A 25,906-nucleotide genomic window follows, 5' to 3' on the forward strand; every position below is an offset into this window, starting at 1 on the left:
AATTACACCACTATGTCTTTATTTGTGCAGAAATTTTGGTCCAGTTTAGTTGCCTCAACTTAGTTTTTCCTGTGCCTTCATTCCACACTCCTACAGCAAGTTTTAAGAAAGATGGGTTTTAAACCTTTTGTTTCCTGCCTGACTGAATACCTTGACGTTTTTCTCATGTATATACAGGAACAAACACATGCCACACACACACAAAGTTGATACTGTTGACCTTTGCTTTACTTCTAGGAACTGGGACTATTTGGACTCAGTGTCAGCCACTACTCATATCGAATCAGACTTCTCTTCAGTAAAAGGTTATTTCTCTTTTCTTTCCCTATGGTAATGTGTGAGTTTTGAAAAAGCCCACTGACAATTACAAAGTGCATCAATGTGATACCCAGATTTGTGCAATACGATACCCATGCTTTGGTTCTATGGCCATCACGGTTGCCTTTTCACAATAATAAATACGACAGCTAGCAAAAATAAATCACCTCATTTTATGTAAGACATCTCTCTTTAACAGGCCACACTATATTTATAATCATTAATCTAGCTCACTGCTATGTCATTCACATTTCAGTTTTACATGAATATGCAAAGAATACAATAATCAACTGTCAAACCTAAACAATTCAATTTATTACTTAGCACAGAATCTGTTGAATATTTTTGCCTCCCAGCTGAGCAAGGGAAATACTGTCAGCTTTTTAAAATACAGTCTAATGCTTGGTCATAACTACTCATCTGTCAAGTTGACACCTCATAAAAAAAAAGGTATGTTTGTAAATTATTTTCCCTATTATAAGTGCTTCATAGTAGCAAATAAGTTAATTTCAGAACTTACCACAGGCAGATTGCTTTGTAGTTTTGTTTTTTCACCCTTTAGAGAAATGGTAACTTCACCTAACTCTTAACCAAGATATTTAATTTGATTAATTTAGTGGTAACTTCACCTAACTCTTAACCAAGATATTTAATTTGATTAATTTAGTGCTTTGTAAAATAGTATTTGTGATACTTTGAATAAAAGTGAATTAAGCTGCTGTTTTGAAAGATTCAATTGTTAAATGAAGCAGAGGCTTTGTCTCTAATTTTAGGGCTGCACTAGCCAATAAGTTTAATTCAAATTGAGCTATGCTGTAAACATACTGGATTTTGAAGACTTGGTTCATAAAAAGAGCTGTAAAATAACTCAATACTTTTTTTATATTGATGACATTGAAATGATAACTTGGGTATATATAGTGTTAAATAATATATATTATCAAAATTCATTTCACCTATTTTTACTTTTTCTAATGGGGCATATGTGGCCTTCATTTGTGGCTCACATTATATTTCTGTTGGACAACACTGTTTTAGAGGGTCCAGGTGGAGTATACAAGGCTTCTGTGGGTATTTAACAGAGCTAATTAAACCCAAAAATCTCTGAAAATCATGATTTAAACATAATTCCAAGTATTAATATCTTGAAATGTGTATTGCATCTATTTTAAAAACATGCATCTGTCAAAACAACTGGACTCCACTATAGCCATAAAACCTGTTAGCTGTCAAAGTATGAATATCAAAATATGCATCTTCTGAGTTTGCTTCTGATGTGCCTTAGGGATAATGCAGATAATTTCAAGCTTAAAACCAAATGTGTTTGTCATTTCCAGATGAGAGAGTTAACATTACAAGGCCCTAGAAGAAAGACATGTTGCAATTCAAGTCTGTATTCTTGACCTTGCCCTGTTACTGTGAAGACTCATGGGTCTGTCCAGTTAGTCTTTCCTCATTGCCTGAAAGCATTCCTTGCTCCAGCGGTCCTTGTCTCACAAATCGTTCTCCAGCCAACTTTTCACATTTTCTCTTCACACTTGAGACTGCTTCATGGGATCCTGATCATTTGGTGTTTCTTCTCCTTTCTTTTTGAGCAAAGAAAGGACAAATGAGTCAGAAAGAAGAGAGAAGATAATGAGGGTGACTAACTCAGGATCACTTCTGTCACTTGTAGTGGCTGAGGGCCAGGCGATACTCCAGTGACACGCTCCCGGCTGGCCCCATCACACAGGTATGACTTCGGGGGGGCCGCCCTCTGAAGGTGGCAGTGCGTTGGTCCCCGTTTGTAAGGCAGGCACTACTGCCCCGGCGTCCTTGGCATCCGTGTTCACCGTGCAGGAGCAGTTCTTCTCCAGCCTCTTGGCCGTGTCGGGGCAGTTCTGCACAAAGATCACACGGTTGTAGGCCTTCAGCCTGCGCCACAGCTGAACGTAGACCTTGCACTGTACGTACATGAAGACCAAACCTCCCGTGAAGCCGATGGCCACCACAACCAGTTTTGTCCAAAATGGCCATTCAAGGACACCTGTGAAGTAAAAGAGAGAACATTACCACCAAGTCTTTATTGATGGATTTGGTGATTCTTTTCCTATGGTTCCTTCAAAGGATCATGCCAGCCTGTTAATACATAGATCAGGAATATATTCTTAACTAGTAAAAATTATAACCTGTTGCTTAATTGCCTTAAATATTCTCGAGGTATTGCCAAAATTGTACATGAAAAAATTCTCTCCCCTACCCCTGTAATGATGTCTCTCATCTCTCTTAGCCATCAAGAACCTACTGTGATCATCAGATACTTACTTCAACATTTATTCCTTACAGCTAAATCTTTAAGGAAGTGAAAGAATCAGACTTTAGGATCCTCTTAAGGTAATGTAATAGGTACATGTGTGGGATTGTACCCATGGGTTCCCTCCCCACCCTCATTACCTTTAAAATTAAAAAAAAGAGAAAGAAGCTGCCACGTCTCAGAATTCCTGAGTACAGACATGCATAAGATTTAGAATTTTAGTCACTTGTTTTATCAGTCTTACATTTTGTTACTGAGAACCATCTCTTTCTTAGACATCAATCAATATTTTCTCTTAATTTCCATCACCATAACTAGAAATGGACTTTCTTTCACAAAGAGTTTTTAAAACTATGTCACGAGCATTTCTGTAACTACAACAGTATTTATGCCACATATAATTACAAATGTTAAATATATGATGGTCAAGAGACCACCTCTTGCCAACATTAGGATGGTATGGAGGATGTGATAGCTGCCTTCATTCATGTGAGAGACCGTCAAGTAAAAGAGAAGGGTGGGTTGGAAACCACACTTTAGGGAAGTCAGGTTTTACTTACTTGTAACAGTGAATAGAGTTATAAGAAACATCCTGTCTATATTTTGTAAGAGTGACATTTATGAATACTTTATGCTTCTGGAAGCAAACTGGACCCCTGCCCCATTTGCCTCACGTTGAAGGGCTTGCCTTGTTCCTTAATCCTGTCTATGCCTGACTCACTGAGCTGGGGGGACCAGCAGCTTACAACTGGGGGTAGTTGTGTGCCCTGGGCCACTGAGCAGTGTCTGGAGATGCTGATCGTTATACCTGGTGTTGGGCGGGTGCTACTGATGCTGCTTTGCCAGCATCCCGCATTGTGTAGGACAGCAAGGAGTTAACCTAGTCCAAAATGCCAATAGTGCTGAGGTTGAGAAACCCTGTTGCAGAAGATGATCACGTTTCTTTATTTAGAATTTTTGCTCTCAGCTGTTCAATTGAGCAGTAGTGTCTCCTTGTTTAGAAGGATGTTAACCACAGACAAGCTGAAGTGTGTTTTGTCTCCCATTTTTAGGGAAATCCCCATGGATTACATCTCATTTTCCCCTCTGATTCCTAAATGACACTACCACCTGTGACACTACCAGCTGTGCCCTGGAAGTGCCTGGAGATTCTCTCCTTCCAAGCCTCTGCCCATGATATTTCTTCTCTCAGAATTTTGCTTCTCTATTTCTGAATGTCTACCTGTCCCACAAAACCTGACTCAATTTCCAGCTGGGGATAAGCGTTCTCACTCTTCCAGTTTCATGTTATTTTTACACCTGTGGCATGAGTCGCTCTCTGACATAAGTTATTTGTTCTCTGCTGTGCCATAACCTTGACAGTGCAGGATCTACGTCTGGTTGGTCTTTGTTTTCCACGCTGCCTTGCTCAGTGGACATTTTAAGGATGAAGGAAAGCTTTTAATATATATAAAGCTTTGATATATGTCTTTCTCTGTCTGACTTACTTCACTCAGTATGACAACCTCTAGGTCCATCCATGTTGCTGCAAATGGCATTATTTAATTCTTTTTTATGGCTAATATTCTATTGTATATATGTACCACTTCTTTATCCATTCCTCTGTTGACGGACATTTAGGTTGCTTCCATGTCTTGGCTATTGTAAATAGTGCTGCTGTGAACATTGGGGTGCATGTGTTGCTGCTATGAACATTGGGGTGCGTCTTTCTGAATTACGGTTTTCTCTGGATATATGCCCAGGAGTGGGACTGCTGGATCATATGGTAGTTCTATATTTAGTTTTTTGAGGATCCTCCATACCGTTCTCCATAATGGTTGTAACAATTTACATTCCCACCAACAGTGCAAGAGGGTTGCTTTTCTTCACACCCTCGCCAGCATTTGCTGTTTGTAGACTTTTTGATGATGGCCATTCTGACTGGTGTGAGGTGATACCTCAGTGTAGTTTTGATTTGCATTTCTCTAATGATCAGTGATGTTGAGCCTTCTTTCATGTGTTTGTTGGCAATCCGTATATCTTCGGAGAAATTTCTATTTAGGTCTGCTGCCAATTTTGGATTGGGTTGTATGTTTTTTTTGATATTGAGCTGAATGAGCTGCTTGTAAAATTTGAAGATTAATCTTTTGTCAGTTGCTTCATTTGCAAATGTTTTCTCCCATTCTGAGGGCTTTTAGTCTTGTTTACAGTTTACTGTGCAAAAGCTTTGAAGTTTGATTAGGTCTCATCTGTTTTGTTTCATTTCCATTTGTATAGGAGGTGGGTCAAAAAGGATCTTGCTGTGATTTATGTCGTAGAGTGTTCTGCCTATGTTTTCCTCTAAGAGTTTTATACTGTCTGGCCTTATATTTAGGTCTTTAATCCATTTTTGAGTTTTACTTTTGTGAATAGAGTTAGCGAGTGTTCTAATTTCATTCTTTCACACGTAACTGTCCAGTTTTCCCAGCACCACTTATTGGAGGCTGTATTTTCTGCACTGTATATTCTTGACTCCTTTATCAAAGATAAGGTGACCATATGTGCTTCGGTTTATCTCTGGGCTTTCTATCCGGTTCCATTGACCTACATTTCTGTTTTTGTACCAGTACCATATTGTCTTGATTACTGTCTTGATTACTGAGCCTGATTCCTCCAGCTCCATTTTTCTTTCTCAAGATTGCTTTGGCTATTCGGGGTCTTTTGTGTTTCCATACAAATTGTGAAATTTTTTATTCTAGTTCTGTGAAAAATGCCAGTGGTAGCTTAATAGGGATTGCGTTGAATCTGTAGATTGCTTTGGGTAGTAGAGTCATTTTCACAATGTTGATTCTTCCTTTCCAAGAACATGGTATATCTCTCCATCTATTTGTATCATCTTTAATTTCCTTCATCAGTGTCTTGTAGTTTTCTGCATATAGGTTTTTTTTCTCCTTAGGTAGGTTTATTCCTAGATATTTTATTCTTTTTGTTGCAATGGTAAATGGGAGTGTTTCCTTAATTTCTCTTTCAGATTTTTCATCATTAGTGTATAGGAATGCAAGATTTCTGTGCATTAATTTTGTATCCTGCAACTTTACTGAATTCATTGATTAGCTCTAGTAGTTTTCTGGTAGCATCTTTAGGATTCTCTATAGTATCATGTCATCTGCAAACAGTGACAGCTTTACTTCTTCTTTTCTGATTTGGATTCCTTTTATTTCCTTTTCTTCTCTGATTGCTGTGGCTAAAACTTCCAAAACTATGTGGAATAATAGTGGGGAGAATGGGCGGGCAACCTTGTCTTCTTCCTGATCTTAGTGGAAATGCTTTCAGTTTTTCACCATTGAGAATGAAGTTGGCGGTGGGTTTGTCATATATGGCCTGTATTATGTTGAGGGAAGTTCCCTCTATGCCTTTCTGGAGGGTTTTTTTTATCATAACTTTGTCTGGTTTTGGTATCAGGGTGATGGTGGACTCGTAGAATGAATTTGGGAGTGTTCCTCCCTCTGTCACATTTTGGAAGAGTTTGAGAAGGATAGGTGTTAGCTTTTCTCTAAGTATTTGATAGAATTTGCCTGTGAAGCCATTGGGTCCTGGGCTTTTGTTTGTTGGAAGATTTTTAATCACAGTCTCAATTTCAGTGCTTGTGACTGGTCTGTTTATATTTTCTATTTCTTCCAGGTTCAGTCTCTGAATGTTGTGCTTTTCTAAGAATTTGTCCATTTCTTCCAGGGTGTCCATTTTACTGCCATAGTTGCTTGTAGTAATCTCTCATGATCCTTTGTATTTCTGCAGTGTCAGTTGATAAGTCTGGCTAATGGTTTACTAATTTTGTTTATCTTCTCAAAGAACCACTTTTTAGTTTTATTGATCTTTGCTATTATTTCCTTCATTTCTTTTCCATTTATTTCTGATCTGATCTTATGATTTCTTTCCTTCTGCTAACTTTGGGGTTTTTTTGGTTTTCTTTCTCTAATTGCTGTAGGTGTAAGTTTAGGTAGTTTATTTGAGATTTTTCATGTTTCTTGAGGTATGATTGTATTTTTCCTGCATCCCATAGGTTTTGGGTCATTTTGTTTCCATTGTCATTTCTTTCTTGGTATTTTTTGATTTCCTCTTTGATTTCTTCAGTGATATCTTATTTAGTAGCGTATTGTTTAGCCTCCATGTGTTTGTATTTTTTACAGATTTTTTTTCCCTGTAATTGATGTCTAGTCTCATAGTGTTGTGGTCAGAAAAGATACTTGATACAATTTCAATTTTCTTAAATTTACCAAGGCTTGATTTGTGACACAAGATATGATCTATCCTGGAGAATGTTCCATGAGCACTTGAGAAAAATGTGTATTCTGTTGTTTTTGGATGGAATGTCCTATAAATATCAATTAAGTCCTTCTTGTTTAATGCATCATTTAAAGCTTGTGTTTCCTTCTTTACTTTCATTTTGGATGATCTGTCCATTGGTGAAAGTGGGGTGTTAAAGTTCCCTACTATGAATGTGTTACTGTCGATTCCCCTTTGATGGCTGTTGGCATTAGCCTTATATATTGAGGTGCTCCTATGTTGGGTGCATAAATATTTACAATTGTTGTATCTTCTTCTTGGATCGATCCCTTGATCATTATGTAGTGTCCTTCTTTGTCTCTTCTAATAGTCTTTATTTTAAAGTCTGTTTTGTCTGATACGAGAATTGCTACTCAGGCTTTCTTTTGATTTCCACTTGCACAGAATATCTTTTTCCATCCCCTCACTTTCAGTCTCTATTTGTCCCTAGGTTTGAAATGGGTCTCTTGTAGACAGCAAACATATGGGTCTTGTTTTTGTATTCATTCAGCCGATCTGTATCTTTTGGTGTGAGCATTTAGTCCATTTACATTTAAGGTAATTATCAATATGTATGTTCCTATTCCCATTTTCTTAATTGTTTTGGGTTTGTTATTGTAGGTCTTTTCCTTCTTTTGTGTTTCCTGCGTAGAGAAGTTCCTTCAGCATTTGTTGTAAAGCTGGTTTAGTGGCACTGAATTGTCTTAGCTTTTGCTTGTTGGTAAAGGTTTTAATTTCTCCATCGAATCTGAATGAGATCCTTTCTAGGTAATCTTGGTTATAGGTTTTTCCCTTTCATCACTTTAAATAATTCCTGCCACTCCCTTCCTGCTTGCAGAGTTTCTGCTGAAGGTCAGCTGTTTACCTTATGGGGATTCCCTTGTATATTATTTGTTGTTTTTCCCTTGCTACTTTTAATATCTTTTCTTTGTATTTAATTTTTGATACTTTGATTAATATGTGTCTTGGCGTGTTTCTCCTTGGATTTATCCTGTATGGGACTCTCTGCACTTCCTGGACTTGATTAACTATTTCCTTTACCATATTTCAACTATAATCTCTTCAAATATTTTCTCAGTCCCTTTCTTTTTCTCTTCTTCTTATGTTGGTGTGTTTGATGTTGTCCCAGAGGTCTCTAAGACTGTCCTCAATTCTTTTCATTCTTACAGTAGTTATTTCCAGTATTTTATCTTCCAGGTCCCTTATCTGTTTTTCTGCCTCACTTATTCTGCTATTGATTCCTTCTAGAGAATTTTTTTTTTTTTTTTTGCAGTACGCAGGCCTCTCACTGTTGTGGCCTCTCCTGTTGCACAGCACAGGCTCCAGACACGCAGGCTCAGTGGCCATGGCTCACGGGCCCAGCCACTCCACGGCATGTGGGATCTTCCCAGACCAGGGCATGAACCCGTGTCCCCTGCATTAGCAGGCGGGCTCTCAACCACTGTGCCACCAGGGAAGCCCCTTCTAGATAATTTTTAATTCACTTATTGTGTTGTTCATCATTGTGTATTTGCTCGTTAATTCTTCTAGGTCCTTGTTAAACGTTTCTTGTATTCTCTCCATTGTATTTCCATGATTTTGGATCATCTTCACTATCATTTCTCTGAATTCTTTTTCAGGTAGACTGCTTACCTCCTCTTCATTTGTTTGGTCTGGTGGGTTTTTACCTTGCTCCTTCATCTGCTATGTTTTTATCTGTCTTCTCGTTTTGCTTAACTTACTCTGTTTAGGGTCTCCTTTTTGCAGGCTGCAGGTTCATAGTTCCCATTGTTTTTGGTGTTTGCCCCCAGTGGCTAAGGTTGGTTCAGTGGGTTATGTAGGCTTCCTGGTGGAGGGGACTAGTGCCTGTGTTTTCTGTTCATGTATTCCACAGATGCAGGTACATCAAGTTGATGGAGATTTAATCCGCTGCTCCTGAGGCTTCTGGGAGAGATTTCCTTTTCTCTTCTTTGTTTGCACAGCTCCTGGGGTTCAGCTTTGGATTTGGACCCGCCTTTGCATGTAGGTCGCTGGAGGGCATCTGTTCTTCGTTCAGACAGGACGGGGTTAAAGGAGCGGCTGATTCGGGGGCTCTGGCTGACTCAGGCTGGGGGAAGGGAGGTGTATGGATGCGGGGTGAGCCTGTGGCAGCAGAGGCCGGCGTGACAGTGCACCAGCCTGAGGCGTGCCGTGTGTTCTCCTGGGGAAGTTGTCCCTGGATCACAGGACCCTGGCAGTGGCGGGCTGCACAGGCTTCTGGGAGGGGAGGTGTGGAGAGTGAGCTGTGCTCGCACACAGGCTTCTTGGTGGTGACAGCAGCAGCCTTAGCGTCTCATGTCTGTCTCTGGTGTCCGCGCTGATAGCCGCAGCTCGCACCCGTGTCTGGAGCTCCTTTAAGCAGCGCTCTTAATCCCCTCTCCTTGCGCACCAGGAAACAAAGAGGTAAGAAGAAGTCTCTTGCCTCTTCGGCAGGTCCAGACATTTTCCCGGACTCCCTCCCGGCTAGCCGTGGTGCAGTAACCCCCTGCAGGCTATGTTCACGCCGCCACCCCCAGTCCTCTCCAGGCGCTCCGACCGAAGCCTGAGCCTCAGCTCCCAGCCCCGCCCACCCCGGCAGGTGAGCAGACAAGCCTCTCGGGCTGGTGAGTGCCTGTCGGCACCAATCTTCCGTGCGGGAATCTCTCCCCGCACCCCTGTTGCCGTTCTCTCCTCCGCGGCTCCGAAGCTCCCCCCACTCCGCCACCTGCAGTCTCCGCCCCGCGAAGGGGCTCCTAACGTGTGGAAACCTTTCCTCCTTCACAGCTCCCTCCCAGAGATGCAGGTCCCGTCCCTATTCTTTTGTCTCTGTTTTCTTTTTTCTTTTCCCTACCCAGGTACGTGGGGAGTTTCTTGCCTTTTGGGAGGTCTGAGGTCTTCTGCCAGTGTTCAGTAGGTGTTCTGTAGGAGTTGTTCCACGTGTAGATGTATTTCTGGTGTATCTGTGGGGAGGAAGGTGATCTCCACGTCTTACTTTTCAGCCATCTTGAAGGTCTCTCTCTCCTTAACTAGTTTTAATGGTAATTTTTATTGTGAGTAAACATGAATGATACATGTACAATTTGTATAAACACTTTCTTTTTTTTAAAATAATTTAGTATGTGGGGTTTTCTTGTTTTGTTTTTTTATAAATTTATTTTTGTCTGCGTTGGGTCTTCGTTGCTGTTCGTGGTCTCTAGTTGTTTTGAGCAGGGGCTACTCTTCGTTCTGGTGCGCAGGCTTCTCATTGCGGTGGCTTCTCTTGTTTCAGAGCACGGGATCTAGGTGCAGGAGCTTCAGTAGTTGTGGCTCGCGGCCTCTGGAGTGCAGGCTCAGTAGTTGCGGTGCACGGGCTTAGTTCCGCGGCATGTGGGATCTTCCCGGACCAGGGCTCGAACTCGTGTCCCCTGATTGGCAGGTGGATTCTTACCCACTGCACCACCAGGGAAGCCCTAAACACCTTGTTTCCATTTATCTGATGCAAAGGCAAGTTCATGGTGTTTTTGAAAAATGAATCATAGAAAGTTTGGAGAATATTCAGTCCAATTTAGTCAACAAATGAGAAAAGCAAGCTTCTAATTATTTTGTTGAAGATAACTAGCACATGACCAAGGCAGAAAGAGACCCTGTCCTTCTGATCATTTGCCCAAGTTGGTGTTTACCACTTTGGTGTTGTTAACAATAAGAGCATGTGTAATTACGTTAAAAAGGAATGTTTAAGCAACGTTGCTGCAAAGGCGAATATTATATGGATGGCAGGGAAGTGATTTTTAAGACATTCTCAAAGAAATGTTAACAGCCAGTAGGCACGGCACAGCCCTGGATGTTCTCGGAGGCTCACAGGGGAGTGAGACAAAATCAATTTCTTATTCTAGTCCCTCGCTTCTATGCATTTAAATGGTCCTGCGGCAGCCCTAACATCTATAGTCCCTTTAATAGACAGCATGGGGCTTTGCTGGTGGCGCAGTGGTTAAGAATCTGCCTGACAATGCAGGGGACACAGGTTTGAGCCCTTGTCCAGGAAGATCCACATGCCGTGGAGCAACTAAGCCCGTGCGCCACAACTACTGACCTGCACTCCGGAGCCTGCGAACCACAACTACTGAGCCCGTGTGCCTAGAGCCTGTGCTCCACAACAAGAGAAGCCACCGCAATGAGAAGCCTGTGCACCACAACGAAGAGTAGCCCCTGCTCACCACAACTAGAAAGTCCGTGTGCAGCAACGGAGACAAAATGCAGCCAAAAATAACTAAACAAATAAAAATAGCATGAACTTTTGTTTTGTTTTCAGCACACAGATAAGTACCCTGGAGCATTCCTCTAGAATATGTAAAGAAAGGCAGGAGGAGTAATTGTTCTCCCAAATTAGAGTTGGCAACATGGATAACTTAGGGAGTTGAAGTTTCAAGTACCATGTATTTAGTTTTGTTTTCCTGTTATTACAGCTCAGAAGATGCTGTTTTATATTCGACCTCCACTCTGGTTAAAGAAGGCAATTTGTTCCTCCTCAAATGTTTTCAAGAGGGATTTAAAATATTTTGACTTTTAAATTATGCAGTTTTTTCCAAAACTTTAAAAGCCAACTCAGGATCAGCGCCCCCCTGTTCCAATGCCAAAGGAAGATTAAAATAATAACTCACACAGATGCCCACACTACCTGAAAATGTGCACTTTGGGAAGTTAGGTGTTAAATACAACTTGAACTTAAGTGCAGAGAGTCTTCTACTAAAAAACTTTTACAAAAGTCACCATGGTCCCATTTGAAATTACCCAGGTCAGGAGCTGTCCCTCTGGTCAGTGACTCTGTAGGAATAACCACAGGGACTGCTTTGTGATAAAGATCTTGCTTCCTATTTCAGAAGCTCTGAACACCGAAGATAAAAGCTATCTCATTTTCACTTGCTTTTAAGAAACTGAAAATAGGGACTTTCCTGGTGGTCCAGTGGTTGAGAATCCGTCTTCCAGTGCATGGGATGCCGGTTCGATCCCTGATCAGGGAACTAAGATCCCACGTGCCGCAGGGTAACTAAGCCTGCGTGGTGCAACTACTGAGCCCACACGCTCTGGAGCTCATGTGCCACAACTAGAGAGAAGCCTGCGTGCCGCAATGAAGAGCCCACATGCCGCAACGAAAGATCTCACGTGCTGCAACGAAGACCTGACGCAGCCCAAAATAAATAAATATTTTTAAAAACCTGAAAATAACTTTAAAAAGTGTATGGTATGGGCTTCCCTGGTGGCGCAGTGGTTGAGAGTCCACCTGCCGATGCAGGGGACACGGGATCGTGCCCCGGTCTGGGAGAGTCCCATGTGCCGCGGAGCGGCTGGGCCCGTGAGCCATGGCTGCTGAGCCTGCACGTCCGGAGCCTGTGCTCCACAGCGGGAGAGGCTGCAACGGTGAGGGGCCCGCATACCGCAAAACAAAAACAGAAGAGGACACTGTCTCTGGAGAACTCCTGCCACACACATGCTCCAGCTACATAAAACACATCCTGGGGGGTCTGGGGTCCTGGTCCTTTTGAGCCCAGCCCTGTTCTGCCCAGAAGCAGCACCCAAGGAGCACGAGAAGGGCCCCCCCCCCCGCTTTTGTGACTCCCAACAAAGAGACACAGAAGACAGAAACCTCTCCTTTAAAAAATTCTTTTCCTCCTTCCTTCTTTCCCTCACTGCCTCTCATCTTGTTCTTTCTTTCACCTTCTTTTCTTGAGGGAGACACAAACTTAGTGTTATCATCTGAACAAGTTCTCCTTCCAAATTCACTGCTGGTTTTCTATATAATATATATATTCCCCCCGCCAGGGGGAGGCTAGGGGACTATTCCTCACTGTTTCACCTGCTATGATTTAGGCTACAGGCTAAAAGCCAGCAGAACCTGCTGGGAAACAGAACTGGTTACGGAGGTGAAGATAAACAAGCCATTTTTGCTCCCGTTTTGAAGGACCTATCCATCGAAAATGTTACAACATGCCTCAGTGGTTTTAAGACATCTCGCTTTGCAGACTCCATACCATCCTTCACTGTCAAACTCAGCACAGCAAATATTTCAAACTGCAGTGTTAACCTACTCTATCAAATTACAGCGTGCCAATCAATAAGCTGTACCACATCTCTGCTAACTGCCATCTTATTTGTGTGTTACAAGAAGCCGACTGGGCTGAATTAAATACAATGAAAGACCTTCTATTTTTACCGCTGTTTGCCTCTTCCCATCAGGCAGAACCTGATACTTACCAGCTCCTTGAAAAGCCTAAAGTGGTGCATGGCCTCTGTATATTTCTCCCCCACTAAGGTTTACTTGATAAATCTTATTTCTCAGCTTGGGAACCCTGTGTGCTCAGTGCTTTATAGTCCGAGCGGTCATCAATAACATAACCGGAGGGCTTCCCTGGTGGCGCAGTGGTTGAGAGCCTGCCTGCCAATGCAGGGGACACGGGTTCGAGCCCTGGTCTGATCCCACATGCCACGGAGCAACTAGGCCCGTGAGCCACAACTACTGAGCCTGCGCATCTGGAGCCTGTGCTCCGCAACGAGAGGCCGCGATGGTGAGACGCCTGCGCACCGTGATGAAGAGTGGCCCCCGCTTGCCACAACTAGAGAAAGCCCTCGCACAGAAACGAAGACCCGACACAGCCAAAAAAATAAACAAATGTGGGATTTAAAATAAATAAATAAATAAAATAACATAACTGGAGCAGACTCCGTCGCCAGTACTGGGTGTTGCTCATGCACCCAACATGCTCTGGGAAACATCTTCCCTGCCTGTCTCGGGATCCAAGAGGGAAAGAGAATGGACACATGCTCTTACCATTATCATTGCCTTGCTTGATTTCCTCTGCTGTCCGATCAATCAACACGTACAAAGACCAGACCACGCAGGTGATGGCAATGACGTGGAAGGTGACAGAGCAGAATATCTTCCTCCTCTCACTCCTGGTCATCTGCAGTTTCTCCCACTGCAATTACAAATGAATCACACACAACTGAATCCCCAACCCGTAAATGTTGCTCCCCATTTATACCCCAGGCATAAATCGTGAATCGAGGGAAAACACTGAAGAGCTGTCATTTAGATGACACTATAATACATAAGTCTTTGTGTTTGAAAAGATCTGAAATCATAACCCGTGGAGTTATAATAACTTAAGCATACATTAAAATGAAAAAAAAATTCCTATTCTCCAAATGAATTAAATTAGGTCATTCCTGGTTTGCTACCCTGTAAGTTCCCTTGTCTGTAACACGAAGGGGCCAGTTTTATACTGTACAATTTTCAGAAATCATTTCCACTCAGGTGTCTGCATATTACTTCTCTGTGGTCCTAGGTTATAAGCAGTAATACATAGTCTCTTCTTGGATTAATACATAACCTGATAGAGTGTTGCATTCTTGAATGTGTCAACTTAAGTATTTGAATGGTATCTGTGAGAGAAAGTCAACATCTGTTCACAACTCTTCTAGAAGACAAATTTTATCCTCCTGGCAATGGGAGGTGGTCAGCTGCAACCCCTTCCAGAGCAGCCTTGCTTTTCTGCTGCCACTACTGTCACAACCACTGTCCCCAAGTCACACTCCTCAGAAAGTTGAGGGCTGCCCCCTCAGCCTTCGAAAGGGGGAGGGCCACAGTGTTTATAGTAAGTAGTCAAGGATTACATGAGGGAACATCTCCATTATTTACTTTGAAGTAATAAGCTCTCAAATGAAATTTTTGCTGCCAAACAAAATTTTAATGCCTTGACAGTGACACTATCACTTGATTACTGTGTTAGGATTTGATCTTTATTTTTCTTTGCATATTTCTATAGGAAAATCAAACCACTATGATCTTATTAAATCATGGATTATTTCAGTAATCCATGATTCTTTACATTCTTTTTTCTTAAAAATTGAAGTATAGTTGATTTACAATATTGTATTAGTTTCAGGTGTACAGCAAAGTGATTGTTTTATATATATGTAAATGTATATATATATTCTTTTTCAGATTCTTTTCCATTATAGATTATTACAAGATATAATAGCTCCCTGTGATATATAGTAGGTCCTTGTTATCTGTTTTCTATATAGTAGTGTGTATCTGTTAATCCCAAACTCTTTTTTTTTTTTTAACATCTTTATTGGGGTATAATTGCTTTACAATGGTGTGTTAGTTTCTGCCCCACAACAAAGCAAATCAGTCACACCAAACTCTTAATTTATCCATTCTCCCACCCTATCCCCTTTGGTGACCAAAAGTTTGTTTTCTATTTCTGTGTCTATTTCTGTTTTGTAGATAGGTCCATTTGTATCTTTTTTTAGATTCCACATATAAGTGATATTATATTTGTGTCTGTCTGACTTACTTCACTTAGTATGATAATCTTTAGGTCCATCCATGTTGCTGCAAACAGCATTATTTCTGTGGCTGAGTAGTATTCCATTGCGTGTGTGTGTGTGTGTATGATATATCACATCTTCGTTACCCACTCCTCTGTCGATGGACATTTAGGTTGCTTCCATATCTTGGCTAGTAGTGTGAATAGTGCTGCTATGAGTCGTCACATTCTTTACCTGTTATGCTCTTGCTAAAGCAGAATTCTTAGAGCTTCAGAAGACACTCCTTTCCCATCCCACCCCACCATCATGCTCCATGAAGCCCTGGCTCTGCCACCAGCTCTGAGACATGGGTGAAGCCTTCGGTCTTTCCGGGCCCAGGTGCCTCATCTTCCTTAGAGTCAGAGATGTGACAGGTGTGGTGGAGAATACACTCCTCTCCTTTTCCTGCATTAACAGACCAAGCCTCTGAGGGTTGGCACTGTGCCAGCTTGACAAGGACTGTTTCCTACCGGTGAGATGTGAGTGGCTATCTCCCGGGATGCTGAGTTTTTGTCTTCCTGACATAGGAATTGCCCCTTCCTCCTTCATTTTCTCTCCTTTGCTATTAATTAGGAATTCCTAATTAATGGTAAAAGCCCCAACAGTCACCGTACAAACCTTGAGGAAAAGTCTTGAGAATTGGAGAGACCTCAGCCAGTCGACCACAGCTCACTCCCAGCTGCCTGTCATATGCGAGGGAAAGAAAGCCCCGTCTGACTGAGCCATTATTTCTCAGGCCTCTGCTCCTGGCTGTCAAATGCCATTCCTGATAGGATCAAATGGAAACCTCCTAACTTCCCTTCCGGTCTGAATGTGAAGGTCCTATCACTTCTTTGTGAGAGAGCACAATGCTTAGAGTCTGATCATGACCCTCTAGAAAGCTTCTTAAACATTTTAGAAAAATAAATGTTTTATTTACAAACACTATCCGTTCCTCTCTTGCTGGCCGGTTAGTCATCACAGAGTTTTCCTTACAGAGTCTGTTAGAGCCAACTAACCATTCGTACCTCATCTTGGACTTTCTTTTCCAACAAACTGTATGTTATATATTATTCTAACTAAATAATGGAAAAATCTTAGTGATGAAGCTATGGGGAAACCAGATGCTTCAATCTAAAATCTATTTTTAATCAATACTGAATTGAGAAGATTTCAGGATGTGCATCTTAGCTTTTATCAAAACTTCACATCATAGGTATGAAAGATTTTTAAAATTTCATTTTGTTATTGATTTATTATGTTAATCTGAATAATTTGTGTGATAATAGAACAGAACATTATTGCTTGGCAACAGCATTTTGTGATTCAATAACTATTTCTTGGATTACCTCAGACTCCAGTATAACCAGATAAAAAGTGCAGGATGGTGCAGAAGGGCAGCTTTACATGTTCAAATTTCCTAAACGTTCCAAGCAGATGGCGATACCTTCATACTAAAATATTCATACCAAATCAACCCTCACTTGTAAGTCTGGCTTTGGGAAAAACGCTTAAAAAGTGAATCTTCGGGCTTCCCTGGTGGCGCAGTGGTTGAGAGTCCACCTGCCAATGCAGGGGACACGGGTTCGTGCCCCGGTCCGGGAAGATCCCACATGCCGCGGAGCGGCTGGGCCCGTGAGCCATGGCCGCCGAGCCTGCGCGTCAGGAGCCTGTGCTCTGCAACGGGAGAGGCCACAGCAGTGAGAGGCCCGCGTACCGCAAAAAAAAAAAAAAAAAAAAAAAGTGAATCTTCTTCAGTCTAAGGAGCGTTTTGATGAAGTGGCTGAAACACATTCTTCAAAAGTAATGAGCCTCAAATAGAAAAATATCAGCGGGGCTGACAGGGATGAACCAAACTCCTTTTAGTTCCAGACAATAGAAGCTCTGAAGCTGTCACTTCCTAATCTCAGCAGCGTTTTAAGAAGTGGAGTGTAAAAGGACCAGCAAACGTTGCTATTTTTCTTTACAAATCCTCTCAGGGACCACTCAGGAATTCACCAGACAGCACACGAGTAAACGCGGTACCACAGCGCCCTCCTCCTGACGATCATATCACTGCACACGATACCCAGCACCAGGCATTCACTGAAACGTCATCAATTTCATAAAATGTTCGTCCACATTTTTGTACTTTCAGGTTTATATACAAAGTTTGAATAAGTTTCGCAAGCCCCCCAGTGAGAAGTGGATCGAGAAGGCAAAGATAGAAATCTTATTTTAACAAAGTTGTCACGAAAGGGCAAATACTAATTTATTATTTGGGATGCTAAAATTCAACACCATCAGTTCGCAAAAGATTTTGTGATAGCACAGCGCTAATCTGCACAAATGCACATTGCAGCGGGCTTCCCTGCCCAGTTTTATAAAGTAATGGGTGCTTATGCCCACAGACCACGTGTCCGTTGTGAAACCCCCCCGACCTGTGGAGCATTAAGGGGAGGGAGCCTCCTGGGTGCTCAGTTTTAAGCGGACACGTCTCTGCAGGGGGTCTCAGAGGAGCTGGTGGAAGTGAGCAGACGCAGCAGGGCGGGAGGGGAGGCCGCCTTGAGCGCCTGGGCCTCTTTCCTCGCCAGCCCTTGCCCTCCTCGGCCCGCTCGTTCCCTTCACCTGCAACACCAGCTTCACAATCTTAGCGCCTGGGACCTCGCTTCCCTTTACAGGATCCCTGGGTCTCTGGCACCTGTATACCGTCCTTAGCCTTAGGTCCCTTATCCAGACCCCTCAACGATAGAGAGAATTGAACAGAACTCCGTTATTCAACTTAGAAATATACAATTAGATCGTTCTGAAAAGACTTCCAAATTGGAGCCAAAATTGACGCAGATACTGTTTCTGTGAAATTCGCCGTTTGCTCTAGCGAGATGAAACTGATCAAGTTTTCTAATTTAAATTACTTGTATTTGCCTTCTGTCCTAAAATATAAATTCAAAAGCACTGCCTAATGAGAATGCTTTTTTAATGTATTTTTTGTTGAAGTATGGTTGAATTACAACGTTGTGTTAATTACTGTGGTACAGCAAAGTGACTCAGTTATACATATATACACATTCCTTTTTTAATATTCTTTTCTATTATGGTTTATCACAGAATATTGAATATGGTTCCCTGTGCTATACAGTGGGACCTTGTTTATCTATGGGGCAGAGGTTCTTAAAAAGCTTCCCTAGGAGCATCAGGATCAACATGGGACTTGTCACTGTGACATTAACCAAAGGAGGAGGCCTTTTGGCTGACGTGGCTCAGTGCCTGGGCGCCCACATGAACAAACCAAAATCTAAGCCTCTAGACGTCTCACAATGGACACCAGTCAGAAAGTGTACACGATGCGAGCTGGTCCCTCAACAGAATTACAAATAACCAGGTACACAGACTGCCTGGTTTTCTTGCTAAGAGTCAAAACCTCAAATGTGACATCCATAAATGTTCTGTGGGTCTACCGCAATCTCCTGGAAAAACTCTCCCCCCCCCCATAGTGTTCTGTTCCCTTTTTGTCCACCAATAATTACTACTTAGCATCGTTTATGCATGGTCCCACGTGAAGGGGTATTATACATTTCTGATTGAACGCAGCTCCTCCATTTCCCGTGGTAACAGGACAAGAGGAAATGGCCTCACGCTGCAGCAGGGTCTGGGACCCACATCCAAAGAACTCGCAAGCAGGAACAGTGCATGTGGGCATGTGCAGTGAACTTGTGAAGTCTCCCGCTGAAATGTAACTATGGGATTGCCAGCTCTGATTGCAGGACATTTGGAGCCTATGTTGATCTGGAGTTGGGGGAGGTAGTCATTGACATGCAGGGCAGGAAAGGTAACACTGCAAGCAAGTGGCGGTCTTACTGAAAAGTGGTTTACAAATTTTCCCACAAAGAAGAGGAATACTTGCGAACATGGAATCAGTGGCTTCATTTGCTACCACCCTTGGCATCCGGAACTACTGAGTAATGGGTATTACCTGGACATGGAGGGAATAATAACACAGATTCTTCAGCTCTGGGAGTCCTTATAAGTAGAAGTAGTTTTCAGCCTTGGCTGTCTAACAGAAGCCTCTGGGCAGGTAAGGTCCCAGCACACATACCAGACCTCACTGACTCCATCACCGAGAGCACACTTGGTCCGTGGTCCAAGCATGTCTGCTAAAAATGAGGGCTCTGCCACTACGTGCTGTGTGCCCTGGGCTGGGTTACTTTAATCCTCTGTCCTTCCATTTCCTTACCTGTAAAATGGTGATAAGAATAGTATCTACAGCAGCCACTATGGAGAAAAGTATGAAGTTTCCTCAAAAAACTAAAAATAGGGTTGCCATCTGATCCAGCAATCCCACTCCTGAGAATATAGCTGGAGAAAATGCTAATTAGAAAAGACACATGCACCCTGATGTGCATACCAGCACTATTTACAATAGCCAAGCCATGGAAGCAACCTAAGTGTCCACTGACAGATGACTGGATAAAGAAGATGTGGTACAGATATACAATGGAATTAGCCATAAAAAAGAATGAAATTACGCCATTTGCAGCAACATGGATGGACCTAGAGATTATCGTACTAAGCCAGAAAAAGACAAATATCATATGATATATGATTATATGTAGAATCTAAAAAGTGATACAAATGAACTTATTTATAAGACAGAAACCGACTCACAGTCATAGAAAACAGAATTATGGTTACCATATTTTATCTATGAAATCGATAAACAACAATGTCCTACTGTACAGCACAGGGAACAATATTCAATATCCTGCAATAAACCATCATGGAAAAGAATGTGAAAAAGGATACATATGTATATGTATAACTGAATCACTTTGCTGTACACCAGAAACCAGCACAACATTGTAAATCAACTCTACTATACTCCAATTAAAAAAAGAATAGTACTACAGTACAGGGTCAAGTTTAAGTGAGTTAATGCACATTGGAAAGAATTCAACAAATGGTTATCATAACTTGGACCCTGCAGCACCACGGCACCTCAGCCAGTGAGACTCTGGTTGCTTTTTTTTTTTTTTTACGGTACGCGGGCCTCTCACTGTTGTGGCCTCTCCCGCTGCGGAGCACAGGCTCCGGACGCGCAGGCTCAGTGGCCATGGCTCACGGGCCCAGCCGCTCTGCGGCATGTGGGATCTTCCCGGACCGGGGCACGAACCCGTGTCCCCTGCATCGGCAGGTGGACTCCCAACCACTGCGCCACCAGGGAAGCCCACTCTGGTTGCTTTTACCTTCATGTTGATACCATCACTGGGGGGTGGGGATGAGTTGGGATTTGGTCATTTTGCAGAATTAAGGCAGTCAAAGCGCCCCACCCCCATCTATTTTCCAAGTACAAATAGATTTTTCTGAATATTGGCTCTCATAGCAGAGAAATACAGTTTGTTTTTGTTGACTGTTTATACAAAGAAGGGCAAGTGAATGAATTACTGTGCATATCCTAGGTGGACTCTCTTGTTGAAAGACTGCACAACAATACACCCTTTATTGTTAGGACTGGAGAATATATCACAGGTTGCAATGTATGTCCCAGTAACTTCTCATTCTTTTTGTCTGGAAATTCAAATCAAAATGTTATGTTAAAGCCACCTAAAGAAATACTGTTTTCGGTGACAGTTTTCACAGAAGGTTAAAGGGACTCAAATATTCCACATAAACTACAGCACTGATGCGAGCGTGCGGTTATAACTGTGTCTTCCCCAAGTAATGTAATCCACGAGAGGCAGCCTGGTGGGAAAGATGCCCCAGGGCTGCTGTTCTGTCTTCGGGATCGTAAAACCCAAGCGGCTACCTGAGAATGGATAAGTAAAGAAATGGCTCTTTTTCCTCAAAGGTAATTCACTTGGATTTCTATACATAATGACTCTTACTGTTTGCTTTTCAAAAACATGTTTTGAGGCCAGCTGACACAACAGGGCTTTACCCAGAGATCTCCCATCTTTTTACAGGATTCACAGTGGTACCTGGAACGGTTCCATTGAGTAGAAAGGTAGGGGGTGTTATAGTAGGGCCAATTCCACTTGTAACAAAAATCCGAGCATTACTGAAATATCATTTTAAAACTTGAGGAAAACGTGCACCTATTTAAAACAATAGCAGTACAAATATATTATACTGACATGCTTGTCACATTCATTTGCAATGGGATAATAAGTTACCATCCCAGTGCTGGTTTAGAGAGGCGTCAGCTACCTGATGAGAAACTGCCCAAATGCAAAGACACCAGTAGAATCAGAGGCCAAGGGAACAGAAGATGTTGCGAAGAGCCTGGGTAGCAGGGGGTCTGGGCGGGAAGCAGGGGGTCCGAGGTGGTGGGAGGGGGGCACATTGGGACATTCAGGTGGAAAAGGCTGGAAGCCCGCTGCTCAGAGAGGCCCTGGAGTGAAGTGACAGGATGCAGACTCGGGTCTGGCACGGTGGATTAGAGCCTGGGCCAGGGAACCTCACCTGTCTGACTTGGGGCGAGGAAACTACCTCCTGAGCCCTCGTTTCCTGGATGGTACAACTGGGATGTGAAACTATCCCTTGTAAAGGGTTGTGGTTAGAATTATATGAGCATAATATCCATACACAGTTAGCACTTCGTAAGCCGTCAAGTAAATCAGGGATCTTTAGCTGGTTTATGAAACAAAGTTTCATGCAGTTCACAGATGTTTAATTAGGCCCATAGTGGGCTTTATAAAATTATAATTATTCTTGAATTCCTTGAAATGTAACAAACTCAGTTTGCTTTAGTCTCCACCCGTCTTTGGTTTACACCCTGCCCACCCACTCATCTGTGTCACCTGCTTGGTGCCTGTGGGCAACTGAATTTGTGACTCTGGAAGTGAGAGCATCAGTAAGCAAAGTTCTTCAGTGAGATGAAAGCCACAATGTGCAAAACACATCCAGAGCTTTCAGGATCTTGAAAAGAGCTGTCGATCGTAGAAGCCAACACGAGAGGTGTCAGAAGGGCCAGTAGGTTCTAAAGAGATGCCCAGAAGGGAGCAGTCAGGAAGATCCAAGTTATCGTACTGATTTGCTGGAAGGAGTGTATTAGGAAACTGGTGTGTGACAATATTAATCTTACAGGTATAAATGGCCTAAAAATACTGTGGCCAGTAAATCCAAGGTTTCTAAAATCTTTTAATAAAACAGATTAGCCATATTCAGCCAACTTGATCAGGATTAAATTTTTCCCTATGTAATATGTATGTATATTACACATTAAATGTATATCTAAATATATATGAATCTCATGTTCCTTGAAGCAATTTTTCTTATGAGCCTTTTCTTGATTTCCCACTGTTTCAAGGAGTTCACGAGAGATGGAATTTCCTAAAAGTTTTGAGCAAGGCATTTGTAATACAGAAAAAGTTTGCTGAGTGAAATCATCCACTAGAGGGCGCAAAAATATCACAGATGAAGGGATTATAGCGGAAAATAAAGAAACGGACACAGGCTTATTTTATAGGTGTCCTCTCTAGAGGGAGATATACAATGTGGTTCTGGGGAACATGTGCATTGGAATTGCTATGGTAATAGCTAAAAGGTGATTTCCTAGGCTCTGTCCAGATCCATATCTGGGGGTAGAACCTAGGTATCTGCATTCTTAATAAGCACTCCAAGTGATTTTTATGTGTTGAAGTCTGACAATAGCTTCCCTGAGGGGGAAAAGAAACCCAGAGAAATATTTTAAAGAGGAGCTGCAATTTCTAATACTTTTTCACAAGAGTGAAAATATTCCACCCACCCCATATCTGGGTTGACTAACATGTTGTCATGTAAGAACACAAACTACTTAAAGAATTAATAGATGCATTTAAACAAAGTTACTTTAAAAATATTTAACCAAGGGGCTTCCCTGGTGGTGCAGTGGTTTAGAGTCCACCTGCCAATGCAGGGGACACGAGTTCGTGCCCCAGTCCGGGAAGATCCCACATGCCGCGGAGCGGCTGGGCCCGTGAGCCATGGCCGCTGAGCCTGCGCATCCGGAGCCTGTGCTCCGCAGCGGGAGAGGCCACAACAGTGAAAGGCCCGCGTACCGCAAAAAAAAAAAAAAAAAATTAACCAAACTTGCTTGTCCGTTTTCCCTCAAAGGTTATGGAGAAAATATCATATGGTACATCCTGGAAACACTAAGAGTGTGTTACTGCTTCAGGCATGTTGAACCAGTGGAGAAATCTAGGGTGCTGAGTCTAGGGGATACTTAATTATAGGCTGAGACTTCAAGAAGCAAACAGGAAGGAAGTTGGGCTACATCTCATAAGATGGCACGCCACCTCTTCCCCACAGAGCCAAGCCCTTGCCTGGGACTCTGGGACTCGCCCTGCTGTCCGCAGTGTTCTCCCCAGAAGCCTGTTTCTCTTCAGTGAGTATCCACAGTGCACACGGGGTCTTCACAGGCCAGGTACCAACTTGTGCTTAAATGATCACAGCCTTGCACTTGAGGAGAAATTGCCTGTGTGCTAAGTAGAACCAGAGACTGGCAAATTAGAAGACTTTAAAAGGACCCAGTTTTGAATTTGGAATTAACAGACACGTTACTATATATAAAATAAACAACAAGGACCTATTGTATAACATAGGGACTATACTCAATACCTTGTAATAACCTATAATGGAAAAGAATCTGTAAAAAGTACATACATATATATATATACCTGAATCACTTTGCTGTACACCTGAAACATTGTAAATCAACTCTACTTCAATAAAAAATATATATGTTTAAAAAAAGACACATTTTACCTCCTCATTTTCTAGATGAAGAAACTGAGGCCAAGAGAACTGAATTGATTTACCCAGGGTAATACAGTAAGTTTTAGTAGATTTTTTTTCCTAGCTCTGTTGGGTGGTAGATTTTTATCATCCAGAAGCTAACTGTTGAAGCATCACAAGGTATCGGATATTTATTCTAGGTGTCAGGGAGCAAGGCAGCCAAGACTCTTTCTTTTAAGAAGCTTACACTGGTGTCATAATTGTGGATTTTTCTGTATTTGCTGGAACAGGGGACTGTATAATTGTCCCTCAATCAGATATAATGGGCTTTCGTTTCATAAGCGCTTCTATCCCTTTCCCAGATGTCTTTTATTGTGTGTGTGTGTTTTCTGTACTTATCTTTCTAAAATACTCCTTTTGGTGGCAACAAAGAAAAAGAGAAGTTTCTCCCCAGAATCGCTATGGTGCAGTAGTGCCAGCCTGATTCTAACGACAGCCCACGGTCAATGCTTATTTTCATGTCTGAACGTTGTATATAACGTAACTGGGTTGAGTTTTTTTGTTGTCTTTGTTTTTGTTACTGTTGTTTTTTACTCTCAGAGTATTTTAGTCAGATAAAAATTTGAAATAAATCAGATAAATAAATATATGGTCTCCTCAGCCTGAATGGCAGCTAATGAAGGTTTAATCTCTCTCAGTATTGATTCACATTTTGCAGATAATAATACAAATAAAACAAATAGTGTTTTAGGTAATATATTTTAAAATCAGTTTTATCAGTACTTTGACATCAAGCATAATTAATTGGCTCAATATATTACCTTTGAACTTGTTTTTGGCATTTTTATCGACTCATCTTTTGCTAAGAATTTTGTCCTAAAACTGAAGACTTTTTATTAAAGAGTTCTTCAGACTTTTCAGGGGTACAGGCACACCTCAGAGGTGTTGTGGGTTCAGTTCCAGACTGTCACAATACAGTGAATATCACAAAACAGCGAGTCACACAAGTTTTCTTGTTTGCCAGTACATATCAAAGTAATGTTTACACTATACTGCAGTCTATTAAGTGTGCAATAGCATTATGTCTAAAAAACAATGTTCATACTTTAATTAAAAAATACTTTATGCATAAAAAATGTTAACCATCATCTGAGCCTTCAGTGAGTTTTAATCTTTCTGCAATAGTAACATCAGAGATCACAGATCACCACAAAAATATAATAATATTGAAAAAGTGTGAAATATTTTGAGAATTTCCAAAGTGTGACTCAGAGATAGAAAGTGAGCAAATGCTTCTGGAAAAATGTTGCCAGTAGACTTGATGCAGGGTCGGCACAATCCCTCAATTTGTAAAAAATGCAGTATCTGTGAAGTGCAATTAAGTGAAGCACAATAAAATGGTTTGCCTATATATAAATTCCAATTTTATGTAAAATGCTGTGTGTATTTCCTTTTTCTGGGGAGAAGTCTGTAATTTGCATTGGATTCTCAAAGAGGTCTGAGACATTTTCTGGATTAAAAGCCCTTGCTTTAAACTGCTCTCCCTTGAATTGGTTTAACAGTACTGGGTACATCCACTTTTTACAAAATAAGGAAGCCCTGGACCGGGGAAGGATGAGAGGTACACAGAATCTCTACAGGCTGGAAATGAAACTTGTGGTCTGGGGACTTGACAAGTTTGGGAAATGAAGAATAACTCTGCAACCACAACTGACCAGATTTCCTCATCTGCAGAACCTAGAGTGGGTTCCAATCCCAAATGCTGCTTCTCAGCCTTCTGGCTGGTGGGAGAGAATGCGTGATGCTTGCTCGTGTTGTCACGGAGGTGCTCATATAAGAGCATCTTTATAAGAAAAGCAACTGTTCCCATCCTACCAGCCCCACATCTAGTTTTCCTCCATTTTTTTTTTTTTTTTGCGGTACGCGGGCCTCTCACTGTTGTGGCCTCTCCTGTTACGGAGCACAGGCTCTGGACGCGCAGACTCAGTGGCCATGGCT

The 25,906-nt window shown here is 42.0% G+C and overlaps 1 protein-coding gene and 1 long non-coding RNA gene across 4 annotated transcripts in view; one reads left to right on the plus strand and one right to left on the minus strand.

Annotated features, from left to right (window-relative positions):
- Positions 1-210: 210 nt before the first annotated feature.
- MARCHF1 (membrane associated ring-CH-type finger 1) overlaps positions 211-25,906 on the minus strand; it is an 835,479-nt gene continuing 809,783 nt past the window's right edge. For all 3 annotated transcript variants that reach the window (XM_049709031.1, XM_049709032.1, XM_049709030.1), the window contains 2 exons: positions 13,692-13,839; positions 211-2,344 (listed from right to left, as the gene is read on the minus strand). In XM_049709031.1, coding sequence (XP_049564988.1) covers positions 2,043-2,344; positions 13,692-13,839 — 450 coding nt within the window. In that variant the 3' untranslated portion in view covers positions 211-2,042. The remainder of the gene's footprint in view (positions 2,345-13,691; positions 13,840-25,906) is intronic.
- On the plus strand, positions 1,919-24,027 carry LOC117200030 (uncharacterized). Its single transcript, XR_007476959.1, has 3 exons — positions 1,919-2,050; positions 2,588-2,691; positions 8,766-24,027. It is a non-coding gene; the product is annotated as an uncharacterized LOC117200030 (long non-coding RNA).

The sequence above is a fragment of the Orcinus orca genome, chromosome 4 (assembly GCF_937001465.1).
Source record: "Orcinus orca chromosome 4, mOrcOrc1.1, whole genome shotgun sequence".
NCBI classification, from domain to species: Eukaryota; Metazoa; Chordata; class Mammalia; order Artiodactyla; family Delphinidae; genus Orcinus; species Orcinus orca.